Here is a 20,508-nt window from a genome sequence, read left to right as displayed (position 1 = left end):
GCCTAGCGACACATAAGACATAAATTCCAGTGCTTTATCAGATATTTACCAATGTTTCATCCTTGTTTTTGATATGTTTTATGTCAAAGTACTCTGTCTTGTGTTTTTCTGTGCTTTTTCAGAGAGTTTTCTCATGCAAATGTATTATTTTCTGTTTGTATTCATGCAGGCATGACAGGCTTTACTTTCACTTTGTGTTCGTTCATAATTCTAAAGAAATATGTTAAATATTAGTTCAAAAGACGAAAACCTATGTTTATTGGTTAAATGTGGGACAGTTTGAACCAATCTGTGCAAGGGGGTGGGACTAAGCATCAACAATCGTTACTGTTTGGCTCAGAGGAACAAAATGCATTGGTTTCTTCTGACGAATCAATGTTGTCAAAATATGATGACGTAATCACGGATTAGCGATTCAAAAGTTATTAAACATTAAAGGGTTAGGGTTGAGGGTTAACAATGGTTAATAATTAATTAATTATTGGCTGATATTTATCGTGCACCCCATAACGAGTTCTATTGACTGATCTTTATATAATGAATCTCTTTTATAGATCAGTGGTTCTATAGTATTTTGTCACGCCACTTGCATTCGGTGTAGACACGGTGTTAGGAATGGTTAGTAGTTTTCCCTTATAAGAATTCATGCTACAGGTTTCTTGTTCCTTACAAGTCTCCCTTATAAGGAGAAACCCTACACACAAACTAGCTGAAGAATGCTGTGAGATCATCTACATGCTAATGGCCAACATCAAAGTATTTTTCAAGAGAGGCGCAAGTTGTGTGCATCAACAGATGACCTTGCGCTTACTCACACCATGAGCTGAGTTGCAGGTTTAAAGCTGATACCTCAATGCTTCTGCAACACAAATCTCTGTTTTCTTTAACACAAATGAAATAAAAGATGAGGTTGTGTAAACTTTGCATCATTTCACAGCTGAACAAATCTATGCTAAAATCCTCTAAATGCAGTATTTTTAAATGAGAGTAGAAAACAGTGTCAGGATGATTGGATAAGCATGAGCATGATGCAAGTTTTGCACTTTGGACAAACTTCACATGTCTCTAATGAGCAGATGCTTTCCGGAACTTCAGAGTGGTGATAACGGTGCAGAGGAGAGGCATGCACCACCCATCCATTAATTATCAGTGTTGGAGGAAGAGATGCACAGATGTTTGACATCAGCTGGTGTCAAATAAAAGGCTGGCTCATCTCTTTCACTCCATTTCCTCACTCAACCCAGATGAATGTGCAACTACACGTGAATAATCACGTTCATACAAAACATTATGCAGTGTAGAGACAAATTTGTCTCAAATTGTTTTTGCAGGCTTAAAAGTAGCATGATTGCCTTCATCTACTATCTGACACCTTTTGAGCACTATTTTATAGAATAAAAATCAGATGTGTGTCCAATACAGGATCTATATATCATAAGGTCTTGTAGTGTAAATGAAGCCTAATAGACCTGTCTCTGTGTATTATGTCAGACTCTGAATGCGTTATTGTCATCATGATTCATGATCATTTTTCTACAATACTTAATTGAATGCTACACATCGTCAGTGTTATATTCAGGGGTGCACATAAGTGGTCCCCTGGTCTGCATGCGTGACCAAAATTAAAAATGCGCTGTAAAAATATGTTTTCTTTTCAAGTACATATTTTAAGTTTTTATTTTTAACAAATCATTATGTAACCTACGTGTTCTACAGATCTGTGTACAAGTTCTAAGACACTGATTTTGATCGTATTAACAGGGCTTAATGCTAAAGACATTTTCTACTGGTCCGGTTCGGCCAGTGGTTTAATTTTTTCTTTACTTGCCCTGGCAAAATTTTTACAGGACTTGCCACAATCAATCAATCAATCAATAAGATTGTTTTCATTGTTGACTTTAACATTGTATTGTAATAAATAATAACCACTTTGCACAAATAGGTACAATAGTTCAAAGATAAATCTGAAATAAACCATGCTTTTTCAGGTCTTTCAGGTAGTCCTAACTATTCCAGTTAAGGATGCACTGATCAGGATTTTATTTATTTTACAATCAAATGAGCCGATTCCCATTCTCGTTGCCAATTTATTTAGTTCTTTTTTTTTTTTTTTTTTTTTTTTACATTTATTAAATGTTTATTTTGCTCTGTTACTGGCCAAACTAACCTTGAGCAAACAAACAAACAAACAAAAAAATATATGCAACATGAAGCAAGTGCACAAAACAAAAACATCAGATTGGCTGAATTAATTTTTCATTATTATTATTAGTTTTATTTCCTTAATTATATGTGTGTCTGCACTATGTTTGTAATTTCTGTACTGGAAGCTCCTGACGAAATTTCTTCTGTGTGTAAACACTTGGCAATAAAGCTCTTTCTGATTCTGATGAAAATGATAATTCAATCTCTGACAACAGGTGGCGCTTATAGATCACTATTCTAGCACTGAGTTATTGCTGCACGCAGAGCAGCAATTGAAAAAAGAATAATTAAATAAGTAAATGAAAATCTAAAAATAAATAAACCGCAATGAGTCTTGAGTTATTTAAATAATATAAAGATATCGCTGTCCCTAACTTGCAACCTCCCACTTTATTCACTTCCTAAATTAAATGAAAAAAAAAAAAAAACCTTGGACGCTTATAATACATTTCCACTATACTCCTTCCGTTTCAACTAAACACCTTCCGTTTCCACTATACTCCTTCCGTTTCAACTAAACGCCTTCCGTTTCCACTATACTCCTTCCATTTCAACTAAACGCCTTCCGTTTCCACTATACTCCTTCCGTTTCAACTAAACGCCTTCCGTTTCCACTATACTCCTTCCATTTCAACTAAACGCCTTCCGTTTCCACTATACTCCTTCCGTTTCAACTAAACGCCTTCCGTTTCCACTATACTCCTTCCATTTCAACTAAACGCCTTCCGTTTCCACTATACTCCTTCCATTTCAACTAAACGCCTTCCGTTTCCACTATACTCCTTCCGTTTCAACTAAACGCCTTCCGTTTCCACTATACTCCTTCCATTTCAACTAAACGCCTTCCGTTTCCACTATACTCCTTCCGTTTCAACTAAACGCCTTCCGTTTCCACTATACTCCTTCCATTTCAACTAAACGCCTTCCATTTCCACTATACTCCTTCCGTTTCAACTAAACGCCTTCCGTTTCCACTATACTCCTTCCGTTTCAACTAAACGCCTTCTGTTTCCACTATACTCCTTCTGTTTCAACTAAACGCCTTCCGTTTCCACTATACTCCTTCCGTTTCAACTAAACGCCTTCCGTTTCCACTATACTCTCTCTCGCACATACATACATTCTTCTCTTACATACATCTATATATGTATGTGTGTGTATATGTATGTGAAAGGAGAATGTATGTGTGTGAGAGTAGAAATATATGTATAAGGAGAATGTATGAGTTTGAAAGCAAAAATATATGTATTTGTAAGGAGAATGTATGTGTGCGTGAAAGCAAAAATATATGCATATGAAAGGAGAATGTAAGTGTGTGTAAGAGTAGAAATGTATGCATGTGTAAGAAGAATGAAAGTGTGCGAAAGAAAAAATATATGTATCTGAAAGGAGAATGTAAGTGTGTGAAAGCAAGAATATATGTATGTGAAAGGAGAATGTAAGTGCGTAAGAGTGCCAGAATGAATTAAGTCTTGCATGGCCCCTCATACAGATATATTAAACTCTTTTATTTACCTTTTTTTAGATGCTTTTATCCAAAGCGACTTACAATTGGGGAATATATAAAATTAATCTTATTAAAGAGTCAAACAAAGAAAGTAGCAGTAAATATTAGCATTTTATTTTTAAGTTTACTGTAAAATAATTGTTTGTATTTAATAATAGGCCTATCTTTTAATTTTAAATAGTATTAACACACATTATTATTTAGTTTATTATTTTATTTAAAAAACTAAATAAATAAAGTGCAATAATATTATAACTATACAGGTTAGCAGAATCAGACTGATTCATCATCTGTTTGCACTTCTATTACTTTAAACATTCCTGCCTTCTTCCTCAGCTGTTAATAATAATAACTGATATCCTTGTTTCCTGAAGGCTTTATCTGTTATCCTAGATCAACTGAAACTGACTCATGAAACAACAAGAAACCTCTCTTTCCTGTGAACTGATGTTACAGTAAATGTGGTTTTTGTTCACAATAGATGACTATTATTAATACCTTTTTTATAGTTTTATTTTATAGTTTTATTATTTAATGAGTCACACTATATGCAGTGTGAGGACCAAACCAAATCTCCAAGTTATCTTATGAGAACCAGACTGGAAAAAAATATGTGCACCCCTGGCTATATTATTGATTTACTACTTTAAAAATATATATATTTCAGATTAGTTCATATTTTTCTATGTATTTTTCATTTTTTAAGATGCATTTTTTTTTATCTTTATTGTAACAGGACAGATCCAAATTGACAGGAAGTGAAGTGGGAGAGAGAGGAGGGGTGGGATGCAGAAAGGCTTTTTTTTTCAGTTTTAGTTTTAGTTTTAGTTATTTTAATTACATCAATTTAAACTTAAGGAAATGTTGCTTTGGCACCTAGTTGAAATAAAATAAGTTGAAGTTCTTTAATGTTCAGTTTTATTTGTTAATATTTAAAGTAAGAACTATAGTTTTACTATAATAATAGTAACTATAATAAGTATTTACAGTCATGGCCAAAAATATCCCTTGGTAAATATCCCTTGGTAAATATGAGCAAAGGCGGCTGTAAAAATTTATCTGCATTGTTACTTTTATAAAAAAAAAAAAAAAAAAAGAATCACAAAAAGCTAACATTTCATTGGATAATAACAAGAAACTCTTATGAGTAAAATATCTGAAGTATATTCCCATTCATATTTACAATTTTAAGCACTTCAGGGTGATTATGAACATGAAATTATCCAGGCATGGATAAAAGAAATATAAATAGGAGGGAAAACAAATTTCCTTAATCATCCATCACAATGAGAAAAACCAAAGAATATATTTCTGATGTGCAGCAAAAGATAATTGAGCTTCACAAATTAGTGAATTAGTGAAGTGGCTAAAAGAAAAGAGTTAGAGCAGTGACAATTCCCATTTCCACCATCAGGGCAATTAAGGGCTTCCAATCAACATAAAATGTTAAGAATCTGCCTGCAAGAGGACGTGTGTCTGTATCGTCCTAATCCACGGTAAGAAGGAGAGATTGAGTGACTCTTCCAGGATCACAGCTGGAGAACTGCAGAAAATAGTTGAGTCTCGGGGTCAGAAAACCTTAAAGAAATTGTCAAACACCACCTACATGTTGTTTGGGAGGGTTTCAAGAAAAATTCTCCTAACTCATCCAAAAACAATCCCCAGCTTATTCATTTATCAGACACGACAGGAACTTCAAACGGGACTGGCTTTTATGGTCAGATGAAACTAAAAAATTAGCTTTTTAGCAGCAAACACTCAAGATGGGTTTGGTTGTCACAGGGAAAAAAACACCCCATGTGTACCATGAAATATACTGCTGTATTTTTGATGTTGTGGCCCTATATTTCTGCTGGAGGTCCTGGACATCTTGTTTAGATACATGGCATCATGGATTCTATCAAATACCAACAGATAAAAAAATTTAAAAGGGACTGACTCTGTTGGAAATTTTATAATGGGCCATGTTTGGATCTTCCAACCGTACAATAATCCAAACACAAACCTCAAACTACAAAAATGGGTCACTGAGCACAAAACCAGGCTTCTGCTATGGCCATTCCAGTCCTCTGACCTGAACCCTACAGAAAATGAGAGGAGTGAACTGAAGAGAAGAAGCTAGGAATCTGAAGGATCTGGAGAGATTCTGGATGAAGATATGGTCTCTGATCTCTTATCAGGTGTTCTCTAACCAGGGATCAGGGATTATAGGAGAAATGAGCTGTTAAACTGGCAAATGGAGGTTTCAAAAAGCATTGAATAATACGGTGCCATTAAATGTGGCCAATGTGTATTTGTTATGTGTACCTGTGTGATTATTTATTTATAGTCCGTAGGTGGCGTTGTCAAGGGACTCTTACTGTGAGAATCATGTGACGTCATCGATCGGGGATACCGGATAAAAGGCTCCGAGACGGAAATGGCCTTCTCTCTCTCTCTGTTGCTCCGTTTCCCATTCTCCAGCGTCTCTCATCGCCTCTTGGAGGCGGTTTTGTTTGTTTTATGTTAAGATTAGGTTTAACGTATAAATTTGTGTTTTGATCTTTGGTATATTTCTTACTTCTCAGTAGCGGGTAGTGTGTGTATTTATTTATTAGTTCACGTTTGTTTATTTAGTAAGAACTGAGCGAGGGAAGCAGATGTCCGGAAGACGCCTGTTTTTATTTTTATTTCGGTAGTCAGGTAAGAACTTTATTCCAAGAACAGGTGTAGTTAGGGGACTGTTTTCTTAACTTCCATACCTGTGAGCTGATTGTTTTCCTTATGATCCATTAGATTGTTTTTTTTAATAAATCTTATTTGTGAATGTTTGATTTGAATTCTGTTAATTAAATAGAGACGTCTTGGAACTCACATCAGGGGTTGTGATTCTTTTTTTTATATGTTTGGCCTTTGTCCTTTGAATTCACGAGCCTTGAAATGGTTATGGGCCGTAACAGTATTCGAGAAAAACATTTATTACATAATGATATTTCCCCCCATTTTCCCATCAATTCCCCATCCTGTGAATGCAGGTCTTTAACCTGCGGTGTCGTTCTCTCTATCAACAAGTTAACAGGAATGTCTTAGGGCCCCAAGCAGCCAGTGACTAGCAGACAAAATTAGCCAGCTGTAACGCGACATGACCTCCCATTGGCTCAGTGCACGTCATTCAAAAGCATTGATTGTATTTGGTACCTGAGGAAAGCTTGATCTAACAGCGTTTACAATGCTCTGGTTCTTAGCAGAGCAGCACGTCTGTATCTGTACATGCCCTGATTATACTCCACTAACATGCCGGGCCCCCAAGACAACTCCCAGCAGCTCTCTCTCTCCAAATTTCCTCTCTGAGATCTATAACTCTACTTTAAGTGTTTTATTTTCCTCTTTTCGGCGCTCCAGTCTTGTCATATCGGCTCTGCTTCAAACAGAGTGTTCCATTTTCATTTTCTGCCTTGTACAATGTACAATCAATTATCTGGAGAGGCCTTTCAAATTACACAACATACCAGACAGATGAGCTAGGCATGCAGCTGGAAAAGAACCTACAACAGGCCTTTTTGTTTGCACACCATAACCTATTACTCATTTCATGTGCTGTGGAAATGAATACAGACCGCTTAACGGCTCTGAAATGTGTCTACATTTGACAATTCGAGAGAAATTTTCAAACAGCCCTTTCATCTTCTCTGTAATCATTTGCTTATTCATGTGAAAATAATAACTCAATTTTAATTCCCTTCCACAGCATTGCTCTCCTTTTTTCATATTTATGCTTAACTGGAGAGACATTTGCAAATCACCATAGATTTATTGACTTTTAGGGATAAAAATAAGTGCAAAGTTTCTATAAGAACTGCAGCATGCACTGCCCCATTGCATTTTGGTTTCTAAGACGTGATGGGTAAACATTTCCACCGCAGCTGCTCTGTGGACAAAATGTCTTGTCGATTAAAAGAATAAAAGAAAGAGAGAGAGAGAGAGAGCACTGTCATGATTTCCTCCACAATTCATCTCTTTCAAATTGATTTGTGAACAAAACTCAAAGGGAGCTTATGGAAAATGGAACTGGGGGAAACCTGCAGTCCAGAGATTCACAGAAAATAACAGAATTGGACACAGCTTATAAATCACCTGCAGTCAGTCAGACAGACAAATAGCATGTGATTTCCATGCTGTACTGCAGCGGTCAGAGCTTCCGAATCGGCCCAAATAAATATGTTAAAACCAGCTGCTCCTGACAGTGCTATTCTCACACGTCTGTGACAGCTTATTTGTTGAGAAGAAGAAAGGCACCCTGCCTGAAGTGGTCTGTCATGGTTGTTCTTCCAGCCAATTTTTTAGGGACCGGACACTTACTGTATCTGTATTATTATTCTGCATTTTCTGCACTCAACTCTATGATAGTCTTAAGAAATTATGCACACTGGACAGGAATACACACCACTTGTGAAAAGTTTGAAATAATTATTTTGTAATGTTTTTGAAAAGTTCTTCTGCTCCCCAAGACATTTATTTGATCAAAATATATAACAGCAATAGTGTGAAAAACTTTTTTCCATTTTAATATATATTTTAAATGGTTGAATTTTCAGTTTTATTACTACAATCTTCAGTGTCACATGATACTTCAGAAATCATGCTTATTATTAATGTTGAAGACAGTTTTGCTGTTTAATATTTTGTGGAAACTATTATACACTACCATTCAAAAGTATGGAGTAAAAAAAAGAAAAACTATTTTCAGCCAGGATGGCACTTTTTTTTTTTTTTTTTTTTTTTTTTTTATATTAAGCCAAGATTAATATTCCAACATTGATAATAATAATAACAACAATAACAATAACCATTAATAATAATTGAGAGCCAATATCATTTGATAATAGATAGAGTGTTGATGCTGAAAATTCAGCTTTGCAATCAGAGGAATATATATATACACACACACAAATTCTAATATTATAATACAAAACAGTTATTTTGTACTGTAATAATATTTCACAGTATTACTGTTTTTGTTAAGTCTTGAAGAGCATAAGAGACTTCTTTCCAAAAACAAAAAACAAATCTAAGTTATTCCAAATGGGTAATGCATCTAAAGCCAATTTTGGTGCTACTAGTTCTGACATACAGTTCTGCTATTGATGTGCTTGGCACTGTTAATGTTTGTTCTGCATCTAAACAGGCTACAAGGACACAATGAAAGACTGACCGGCTCTGGTACTGTAGCTGAGGCGTCTTTATCACTCAGAGGTTTTTGTTCATCCTTTGGCCGCTTCATGGCAGGCATCTTTGTTTTTACAATGCCCTCCTGAGCACTTCCCTCTTGTTTGCGGGGTTTGACGGCTGGAAGGGGTTTGTCTTCCTCTCCTTTAGTAAATCTCTCATAGGGTAGAATGAGCCTGAGGAAAAGGAGGAAGTGATACAGGTTAGCAGAATCAGACTGATTCATCATCTGTTTGCACTTCTATTACTTTAAACATTCCTGCCTTCTTCCTCAGCTGTTAATAATAATAACTGATATCCTTGTTTCCTGAAGGCTTTTTCTGTTATCCTAGATAAACTGAAAATGACTCATGAAACAACAAGAAACCTCTCTTTCCTGTGAACTGATGTTACAGTAAATGTGGTTTTTGTTCACAATAGATGACTGTTTTTTCATATAAATAATTTGAACCCTAGGGGCTTGTAAAAAATATGCTCTCAAAATGTCCTTTCTTTTTGGAGTGTTACAAGCTGTTTGATCACAGATTAAGTCTCAAACCCAAAGAGATATTCTTTATAAAGGTTTAGACTTGTTCACGCCCTCCTAAAATGCCTTGTTTAAAACACGCCCCCACATGTCTATGTCACTGTGTGGGAAGATTTGCATAGCACCACACAAATTGTCACGCATAGAAATAAGGCGTAACTTTGATTCTTGCTGTAGTATTGTTGCCGCCATGTTGTGGAGATGCCGTTTCATTGTGAAAGCGAAACTACTTTGTTTGGCCTTCCAAAAGAGGACACAACTAGAAATCAGTGGTTAAGTTGTATTTACAACACTGTTCCAGAACAGTTCAACCCAGATATTCAGATGTGCGCAGCGCATTTTATGGAGGACTGTTTCCTGGGAGAGAAGCCTACAATGCCGGCTGTGGCACAAAGGCTGTTTCTATAAAGTTGGGCAGTTCCAACTTTGCAAGGACAGTCTGGCGCTTCTCACTCACAGCTTGTAAGTATTTTTTTTATATTTAAAGAATTAGCCACTGACTATTCAAATGCGAGTTTTGAGCAGTGAAGAGTCGTGCTTGTTGTTTGTCCTTTCTCTGATCACAAATGCAGACATGGTTTTATGTTTACGTGAAGCGATATGCAACACAAAGTCATTATAATTAGTAATTATTTCCCTACTGGATACAACAAATGCCTCGTTTGTAATGGGTTTTATTGTTTTTATCTCGTCACACCAGTACACACAGCATCACTTCAGTCAAACACAAAGCACTGAATAGCTGGCCAATCGGCATACAACACGGTTTTCAGAACGATGAGCTTTGTAAAAATCAACACGTTTCAGAAAGGTGGGGCATAGAGGAGCAACAACAGTGTACATTATGTGGAAAATAATGTATTTTTTAACCTTAAACTGCATAAACACATACCAAATACTAATACTTTTTACCAACTTCATATGACCATATGATTCATATGATCATATAAACTCACTAGATTATTTTTAACTTAAGTTTTTAAAATCCCCATTCAACGTGATAGAAATTACATTATTATATACTTTAATGCCATTTAAAAAAAATTGTTAATTTGCCATTCTAACTTAGACTTATATTAAATTGCTAGAATTAAAATATAAATATTCATTTGCTAATTTTGCACAATATTTACTTGTGCCAAGAATGCTCTTCACTGACACTGTTGCTAACTTAAATTATCAAACAGACAAAAATTAGGGTTAGGGTGAAAATGGCATCTCAATTTAGGAAAGGTGGTAATTTAAAAAAAACAATTTTCACACAATAATTAATTGTTTTTTTTACATCACTCTTTATTTTGATTGCCATGGTTTATAAAAATAAAATAAATACATTTAAAATGTGTAATGCCACATTTGAAAATACAGTTTTCTAAATACAGTACACATTACTGATCTCACTGTAACCAGTTCTTTCATGCATCAAATGTATGCATTTCATTTGTAAAATAAATGTTCATAAATTTTTCTTTTTCTGTTACACTAGAATATACATCACAATATGGAATAAAAGATCTGTCACTACTTCAGTTTCATTACGACTTAAGGATTAAAAGTCAAGGTTTTAGTCAAAGGAAAAAAACAATACAATTTATATAAAAGAGGCAAAAATAAATAATAGTCATGTTAACAGTTTCCAAAAAAGTCTGAAGTAAAACCCTGTTCATGTAAGTGAACAGTCTGCAACTGGGGCGTAAACGTTTGTTAACACAATCAAAGCCAAGATGACAGTAGATATGAAATGATGATTTACTTGAGAATGTTATTGGGGGTGGAGGATCTGCCTTTCTACTCTTGTAGTTTAAAGTTTTTATAATGTGTCCAATGTGATTAATGAGTCTGGTTGGGAACTGTTGGAGGCATGCGGAATTATAAATATATCCTCTCTAGTGCACTAGTCCTAATCTAAATACATTTCACATTTCGTGCATCACGACATACGAATGCAAAAAAGGAGCAGCAGCGAAGTTAAACATAAATAGGATAGAGACGGCTTAATGCGACAGACGGCGCTTTTTTGTCTACAGTTTCCATCTTTTTATTCCCTTCATTATTGTTTAATAAGATCTGTTGGTATCTGAAGAGGGATTCATCTGCTTTAGTTTGTAGCCATGTGTTAACTGAACACCGGGACGTTCGGGGCTCTCAGAGGCGGGATGCACTGAGCACGCTCCGACAGGGGCTGTGCGGGAAAACTATGCCGGCTGAGGTTTGGCGGCCGGCCAGTGGCAAAGCTAAGCATGAGCCCAGAGGGAACATTCATCTTCAGATCCCATTACCAAAAGAGTTTAAACATGTTACAGCTGCTAAAAGTGGAAAACGGCTCGGTCCGTGCAGTCAAATCAAAATAGCAGGCAGCTGCCAAATACCTGATTCCCACTGTAATGTTTCACTTCATGTTTACATAATGGAGGTATAATAATGCACACAATGACTTATCTTGTTCACAGCTAATCCTCAGAAATCTCCCTCGTCTGGAACGAAAGGAGTTTTTTTTTTCAAACCCCTGTAGAGTCCTTAGTAAAATTTAAATGGGTCTTGTGATGCCCGAATTTAAACCGTGTGCAAAAGGCGACATTATATTTACCTAATATTCTCTTTCGATTAGCCTAGCTGGCGGGAATTTTTTTTTTCAGATTTTTTGGTTTTAATTTGTCCTCTTTTATGCGAGTGAGAGTTGAGATAAGAATGGAAGTAGCCCCCCCGTCACAAGGTGAGAAGTCAGGGAATAAATCATGAATAATATCCCCACTCATTCTCTCCACATGACCATATATGGGAATAACAAGTCATCGTTCCTTTCCCATTTCAGTTCACAGGGAAAAAAACTGTAGAAACTCTAGGTGTTTCTCAATGTCAAGGAAGGATCCTCGGAAGCTAGTATTTCGAGGATGCTACGTCATCGACATCCGTCGAAGGACTGTTCCAATGTCGAGGATCCTCGGAATTTCAACCAAGGACTGAGTCCTTCGTTCGAAAAATATCCCATACACAGGAAAGGACGCATATGTGTATCCTTCGCGCTCTTCGCGCTCTCAAATCACCCACAATCCTATGCGCGCAGCTTTGCTATCTTGTTCAAAAATGTCGAACGTTAGCGGAGTCGGAACGTTAACGGTTTTTATTTACATTACCAAACACTTGTTATTACTGTAGTAAATATAAGTAAAGTTTAACGTTTAAATGCCAGTACAAATTACTACCATATTGATATTGTAAATTATACAAATACAAATGGTTAACTGAACCGGACCTGTCATTTAACAATTGTTAGCTTGGTTGCGTCATCGGCATTTCTTTGATAAATAACTAGTTAAGTTGTCCAAAGTAATTTAACGATACTATTCACAGCGTTATTCAAACGGACCTTTTCATTGACGTAATGACACAATTACGTGCACTTGCTAGCCTGTTCCATTTACGTGTTCTCCGAATGCTAAAGAGGAGTCTCGCCTAGCCTCTGAAGGAAGTGACTTGGAAGGACCAGTCCTGCCAAGGAAGTATCCTTGACATTGAGAAATGCCTTCTTTCTTTGCAAGTTAGGCTGAGGAGTGTTTCCTCAGAGGGAAAATGTTTTTAAGAGGTTGAGGGCCTTTTGTTATTTTCATTGAGCTCAGCAGCTGGCAGATAGACAGCAGCATAACTCCATTTCATACAGCCGGTAAAGGGCACAATGCCAAGAACAGGAAATATGCAATTAAATGTCTTTTTATGAGAGAGAGAGAGATAGAGCTAAGCAAACACAATGATATAGTTTCAACATTGGTAGGGATACAGATATACATGCACACACACATTGCTTCTTTTGCAGTCTTAATCCATTCAAGGTTTTCTTGCAAATATTTAGGGCATTATGGCTGGATCGATACCGAAGTGTTGTTTTTGATACTAAGATGATATGTTAGACAACAAATAAACAGTCTAAGGTCACTGATGAAATAAAACAAGGACTATTAAATGTCAATATGTGATCAGTCTTTTTCACTGTTAATGCACAATCAGTTCTTTTTAAAGCAAAGAAAACAAATCAATCTGTTCTGCAATTCATTTGGATGACACATTTCTTTTTTATTATTACTATACTACATAACTGCTGTATATACAGTAAGTCAGCTGCAATTTTATCTAGCACCTGAAAAAGTGAAATGAGACTAAAATCTATTTTTAAATATTACTTTTATAAAATACTGAAATGTAACAGTATCTAAAATCAGGTGAAATGTATGTGTTGTTAATAAAATCCAAATGTAGTGTCTTCTTTATTTTCTACAATATGAAAGGACAAAATATTTAATATAGGTCTACCTGCAATTTGATTTCATTTTTTTCATACAGATTCTCATTGCTGCTTCTTGCTGGTTCTGCAGACTTTATTTTTCTTGCATTGTCGCTTATAACTTCAGGTGTGGTGAAGCATAAAAAAATGCCACTTGACAGTGAAGGAAAACATGATATGCAATACCTATTTTACATTCAGTAGTAATATTACATGCAATCCAAAAAAGCTGCAAGACTGAAAGCAAATCAAGGACAAGAAGTAAGTTTTCCAAGAAAAGAGCAATACCACTGACAGGGCCGGCCTTCAGAATAAAAATAAACTAATGCAAAAAGGTGGGATACATTTCGGTGGGAAATGAACCAAAAACCTTCTTGATGGTCTGAACGTGCACTCACTGTGGGAGTACAAAGAAGTGCCACAAGAGCGATCCATTTACAGGACTATTTCCTCTCATGTGGCTGGAAACGAGGCTCATCCTCCTTCCTGTTCACATTCCAGACGCCTCGACAAAGATCGAATACATCCGTGAACCCGAGTTTAACCGAACAGAACCACTGCCAGTAATGTACAAGTGACATGCAGAGTTTTTCTCCCCATCAGCCTTCACTTGTCAGTCCATTACTACTGCCCACAGCTTCACTGAAGACGGACCACTTCTGAAGCCACGGGACTCCTCCTTACACCAAGGTTTTTCTTTTTCCCTCTCTCGCTTATAAAAATGACTATGCAATTACATTGATTCAACGAATACTTAATATCAGACTCTACAAGAGCATTTTTTAAAGATCCGCAAACAGATATATATATATATATATATATATAGTTTTTAACCTTCACAAAAATATTTGCATCCCCTTTTAGAGCAGCTGCAAAGTCATGAAAACGAATCAGGCCACAGTTCGAGAGCTGTCTGTAATCATAAGCTCTGCTGAAGTTATTTTGGTTCCTCTATCCAGCGCACTGACTGCTACGGTTCATTTTTAGGCCAGATCAACATGTTTTGCAGACCCTGGCTGGGCTCAGGTGTTCTCAAAGCCTGTCTCAGCCGCCCGCTTCTGTGATGGAGCAGGAAGCGGCTGCTTATTTATATGAATACTGGACATTTACTCATCACCACCTGCAGATTAAGTTGTGCATATACTCACATGTATATGCCATTTAAAACCCAGCAGAGGCCCACTTTTTTGGCTTCCTTTTCTGGCCCCGTCAAAGAAATCAGATGAGGGCTGGAATATTAATATACGGTTCATGTCATCGGCACGTATATGACAATTATATTTAATATGCTGCAGCCACATATTTTCTCCATCTGGCTAAAATAAAATGATTTTATTCATGAATATGTCGCGTGTGAAGTTCCATGTGAATTTTATCTTTAAAATAAGCATAAAGATATTGAACACAAGATAGTTTAGATAAAAAGTCCTCAAATTAAGAATTGGAATCATAAGACCACCAGTAAACTGAAAATAATTGAAACAAAACTAATTAACATAGAAATTGCTAGTAAATTCCACAATTACAAGGAATTACAAGGAAACGGCAAGTAACACTTTAAAAGTTAAATAACTGATTTATAGCAGAAAGACTGAAAAGTAGTATTTTCTCTTTTATTTACAACTTCAATTTACAACTATGATATGCTGTTTGTGGGTTGTATATCATTTTTGTGAGAACATTTGTCCTTGAGTACATGTACTTACCCCAGCTAGCACCATTAAGTTCAACTTAAAAACTGCCTGAACAAATGAATCTTTTATTTTAGAAATCCAAACCTGGGTTATGTTTCACCTTGAGCCTGTTCAAAAGAATCTTATAGACCGCCAAGCCATCAAATGCATAATTTTTTAAAAGTGTCTCGTCATTAATTCAGATGCATAATTGCTTCGTGAATCGTGAAGAGAATAAAGCTTCCAGTATAATGTGGGCAGATAAGGGCATCATCACAGAGATAGCAGGCTGCTGAAAACCACCGTACACTTTTGTCTGTGTGCACTCCTCTCTATTAGGAAGACTGCTGAGTGGGTAATAAGATTGGGATGCAGCATCTCTCCCCCCACCCCGTCCATTCTTATATAACACTAATTTCCATAATAAGCAACTCAGAAAACACTGAACTGTTAAAATGAATCATACTTAAAGAACGCAACAATTATACCAGCATTTATGCTCCGCTGAGGTGCTGTTTTTCCTGCCACGCTTGCCCGGGGATGTGTTCCACATAAGAGACGTGGGCCACTGGAAAGATGTGCTTATAAAAATCAAGTGGGGCAAAGAGTAAATGCAGATGTGACCGTGGTTATGTAATTCTTACTGGAAGTTGAACGGTGGATTATTTCCTAGCAGGGTGCTGTAGGAGAAGGTAATCTACAGTGTGTGTGTTTCCTGTGCAGTGGTGGCTGGTGGGTTTATGCAGGAAGAAGCTGTGCTGAGGTCAGTGGGGCTTTCCTGCATGGAGAACTGGCATTTCTGCATGTAACAGGGGAACCGTGAGGGCCTCGCTCTCGTCAGCCTTACAGCTTCGTTTGCTGCAGCTCTTAACCGCGACCACATGACCAGGGCGGAACCGAAAACCCTGCCAGCTTGCTCCTGAGCACAGTAAACTTGAGGTCAATATTAGACACCGACTGGTTTTGAGGCTGTACGCAGCTGTATGCAGTCACACAGATGGATGGTATTAAATAGACACCTTTCTAAATTTGTACGACAGACCTCATTACAACTACCAGCTGAATTACTCTAAATATAACGGCTATAGCTGCGGTGTGAATTGAAACTGCCTAGAGTGGAAATTGCTCTTGAGACTTAATGCAGTTCTCAGTAGTGTTTCATTTAAGTATCTAGGAGAAATAAAAATAGACATAAATGAGTAAATCGTCGACACACACAGTAAGAGTATAGAGATGTACAATAAACAAGAATAGCTCAAATTACTTATTTTTGTACATTTCAATTTCAAATTAATCAACACAGTCTAATTGGAAAAACAAGTCTTTCCCTACAATGTTGCAAAAATCCAAAAACAAACTATACTAGGGTGACCATATTTTAGTAAAAAAAAAAAAAAAATGAGGACAGTGGGGGGGGGGTGGGGGTGGAATCAACCTGGCGCAATGGTTTAAATTCAGCCCAACTCCAGAAAATAATATGCAATATTAAAATGTTTGCAGGAGCACACGGTAATGGTCAGAAATTCAGTGGGAGCAGGATCAATACAAAAGTGTACACAATGAACATTTTGCGCGATTTAGAAAATCCAGACTGGATGCATTTTTTTAAGGTCCAAAAAGAGGACATATCCGAGGAAAAGAGGACGTATGGTCACCCTACCTATGCATACAATTGAACACGAGTGGCATTAAATTACCAATAAATTTTGATATTATGATCACAGCACAGATTATAAATTAATAATATTAATGGTTCCTTGCACAGTGCTATGTTATGACCTCAAAACACTTTTACCATAATGTATCACTTAACAAGCTCCATATGTATGGTTCTTCTAATGTAGTAAACTTGCTCTGCATTTGTGACACTGTAAGAGTCCCATGAAACATGAGTCACAAGACAAAAAAAAAAATCGCAAAGACTGTAGAATTAAGTTAAAATGACATGGATGCCTCAGCACAGTTTATGTATCTTGTACTGCTATAGCTAACACTGTTGGATAGAGGGTTTTGTGGCAATACATTATTTTCATTTTGATTGATCAGTATGATTAATAACAACCGATAAAATAAAACATTGCCAGATTCATGTTCTGGATAAAACTGAACACTCTTTTAGTGTCAATCACTGGACATTTCATTTCATTTAAGTGTAACAACGTAATATCATTTTGCAGAAGTGTCGCCACAGACATATTTTTACCAAAAAGCCTTTAAATGAAATTATTTAATTTTTCAAATTGGGAGAGTTCATATTAAATATTCAGATTTTTGCTTGCGGTCCATGGTGAATGGCCAATCAGAGAACAATCTGAGACTTTGGTCTCAAATGAAACAATTGAGATATTAAAGAGATCTTACTGAGTTACAATGAGGGAACTGAAAGTCTTATTTAATTTCTTCCACATTTATCACCGGTATATATAAAGATCTTCTCTGAAGAGTGAGTCATTTGGGCTTGGAGATATTTTTCCATTTTCTTTCTAACTCCTAGAGCAAATGAGTAATATTTAACACGGCAGTCCTGTGAGCGCGGGTGCCGCTATTAGAACAACATCCTGCAATCAATACTCAGGTTTCCTCTGCCCACTGAAATAGCTCATGCACAAATAGCTCTGTTGATTTACATAAGCATTACATAATGCAATAGACTTACATTTGGACATCCAGTGTTGCCACAGCAACTGAAAAATATACAAGTATGACTGTATCAGAAATACACTGCGAGTACAAATATACCAATGTATCATATTATGAAAACTGACACTCGACAGACATGGGAGGCTTCGGGTTTTAAACAAGTATTAAATCATTATTAATGTGATTTGATTTATGTGATTACATTTCCCACAGCACAAAAATAAATATGACACAGGCAGTAGTTGAATCACATGAAACCTGTCAAAAATGTCTAGAATGTCTGGCTCATATTTTTATTTTGCCGTGCACAAAGAAATGCATTCATTTATTTATTTATGCATTGTGACATTTTCATGACAACAGCACATTTTCGAAAACTTAAGTGTGATGGGTATTTTTATTGTTTTATATATTTGTTTCTCTATTTCATTTTTATGTTTATAGATTTTTATATTATATTACTAAAATATTTCATTTTATAATTTTAAATACATCTGTATATCTGTATTAAATTTAAATAAAAAAATTACTTTACATTAATTGGTAACTATACTGAGAATAACCATTTAGAAACAAAAACAAAAATGTCAAATAAGAATTTGTGCAAACTTAAAAATATCTTAACAGTCCTTTTTTTGTGTGATTTACATGTTGACATGATTTTTTTTTTACAAAGATTTATTTCTACACCGTGGTCTCATTTTAATAATATCGTTTTTCTACACACACACAGCACTGTTTAAGATGCACTTCTGCTTCTTGGTCACAAGATGGCGCAATACCCAGCTGTGAGGCCCACAAAACAGGAAGTAAAACATTACACTAAGAATCACAACCTCAACTGTTTCAAGTCTATTTTTAGCATGTTTGTCTTTGAGTGCTCTCGCTCACAGAGAACCGCTCTCATCTCGCTCTGCACCCCTCAGGCCACATTCCGAAATAACTAAGACAAATGGTTGTTGACATCAACAATTTCATCTTCCCATTCATCTCATTCCACCGCTTTGGTGTTGGGGAGACGTGCCCGGGATCCGACATTACTGCTTATTAAACAAGCCGTCTGATGGAGCCTTGAGTTTACTTCCACAGAAGTGGCCCTAATGAGTGCTTGCCGAAATGCCACGAACTGTAAATTCTGACCGCAGCCACAGTAAACGACACACACCGGCTAGATGACAGATCAGCAGGTTTCCATACCAAATGAACGTTAAACAAACAACCAGAGGCCTGTTATTAGACATAATAGAGGTTAAGGTGACCTCAAAACAGCACGTTCGTAATCACATCTGTACAAGCCACGATCAAACCTACTCTTTAAAAAGGGGAAATCATTTGAATGTTTCTGCTTTTCTCCGCAGGGGCAAACTGCAAATTAATCATAGAGGCGGACCGGGAGAGAGAATGTCGACCCTTGAACTAATCCAGATTCACACAGTTAAACAGAGAGGGGAAGGAACGCAGATACAGGCCTTTTGACCTGAAATTACCTCACTAACTCCCTTCAGGCTAAAACCCATTAACGTTCAAAAGCCAGCTTTAATAATAAATGCTCTAAATAATACGCGATGAGAGCCGTGTTTTTGTAGTGTACGTCGTTTGTACAGACACAACCTCCCTGCGAAATATTTCATTGTTGGAATCCGCTCTGAAATGAAAGCCACATTCCTGGGCAGTGATTTACAGACTTTAAATTAGACGCCGTAGCTCGAACGCTGCTCAATCTTTAGCCCAGCATAAACACAGCAACTCTCTCAGCACAATGTGAAGTGATAAAGCAGAAATAAGCTGTACGTGGAAAAAGAAAATACATCGACATGATGGCTGTTCCAATATAAAGCCTTAAAAAAAAGAAGCTTTTAAACTCCACATTATAAATATATTCAGGGAAACAGAGCGTGCAGCAGTACTGGACGTGTCTTCAGAAGTGTCGAATAAAAGTCAGCGACGTATTTTAGGGTCTTCTAAATGAGGAAGTTCTTGCAGACGTTATTATCTTTGTTGTCAATGTCTGTCTACTGGGAAGCTCCACCCACCGTTAAATCTTATTGGTCCACAGTCCGGCTCAATAACTAAACATTAAACGTCAAATATCTCATGATTTGGTTAAAACCAAATCAGATATTACAAATTACAGAAATTAATACTTTTTATTTTTTTACTTTAATCAAGAATGCTTTAGATTGATTACCGTATTTTCCAGACTATAAGTCGCACTTTTTTTCATAGTTTGGCTGTTCCTGCGACTTATCAAAATTAATTTGACATGAACCAAGAGAAATGAACTAAGAGACATGAACCAATAGAAAACCTTACCGTCTACAGCCGCCAGAGAGCGCCCTCTCGTGGCTGTAGACGGTAATGTTTTCTCTTGGTTCTTGGTTCTAAATAAATGCGACTTATAGTCCAGTGCGACTTATATATGTTTTTTTTCCCTCGTCATGACGTATTTTTGGACTGATGCGACTTATAGTCCGAA

General features: G+C 36.5%; 1 protein-coding gene across 1 annotated transcript in view; it reads right to left on the bottom strand.

Moving 5' to 3' along the window:
• LOC132122026 (AT-rich interactive domain-containing protein 5B-like) overlaps positions 1–20,508 on the bottom strand; it is a 110,077-nt gene that overhangs the window by 7,838 nt on the left and 81,731 nt on the right. Inside the window, exon 9 of the mRNA XM_059531860.1 lies at positions 8,904–9,093. Coding sequence (XP_059387843.1) covers positions 8,904–9,093 — 190 coding nt within the window. The remainder of the gene's footprint in view (positions 1–8,903; positions 9,094–20,508) is intronic.

The sequence above is a fragment of the Carassius carassius genome, chromosome 40, assembly GCF_963082965.1.
Source record: "Carassius carassius chromosome 40, fCarCar2.1, whole genome shotgun sequence".
NCBI lineage: Eukaryota > Metazoa > Chordata > Actinopteri > Cypriniformes > Cyprinidae > Carassius > Carassius carassius.
Note: the sequence above shows the minus strand (reverse complement) of the source record. Positions and strands in the feature narration are given on the sequence as shown.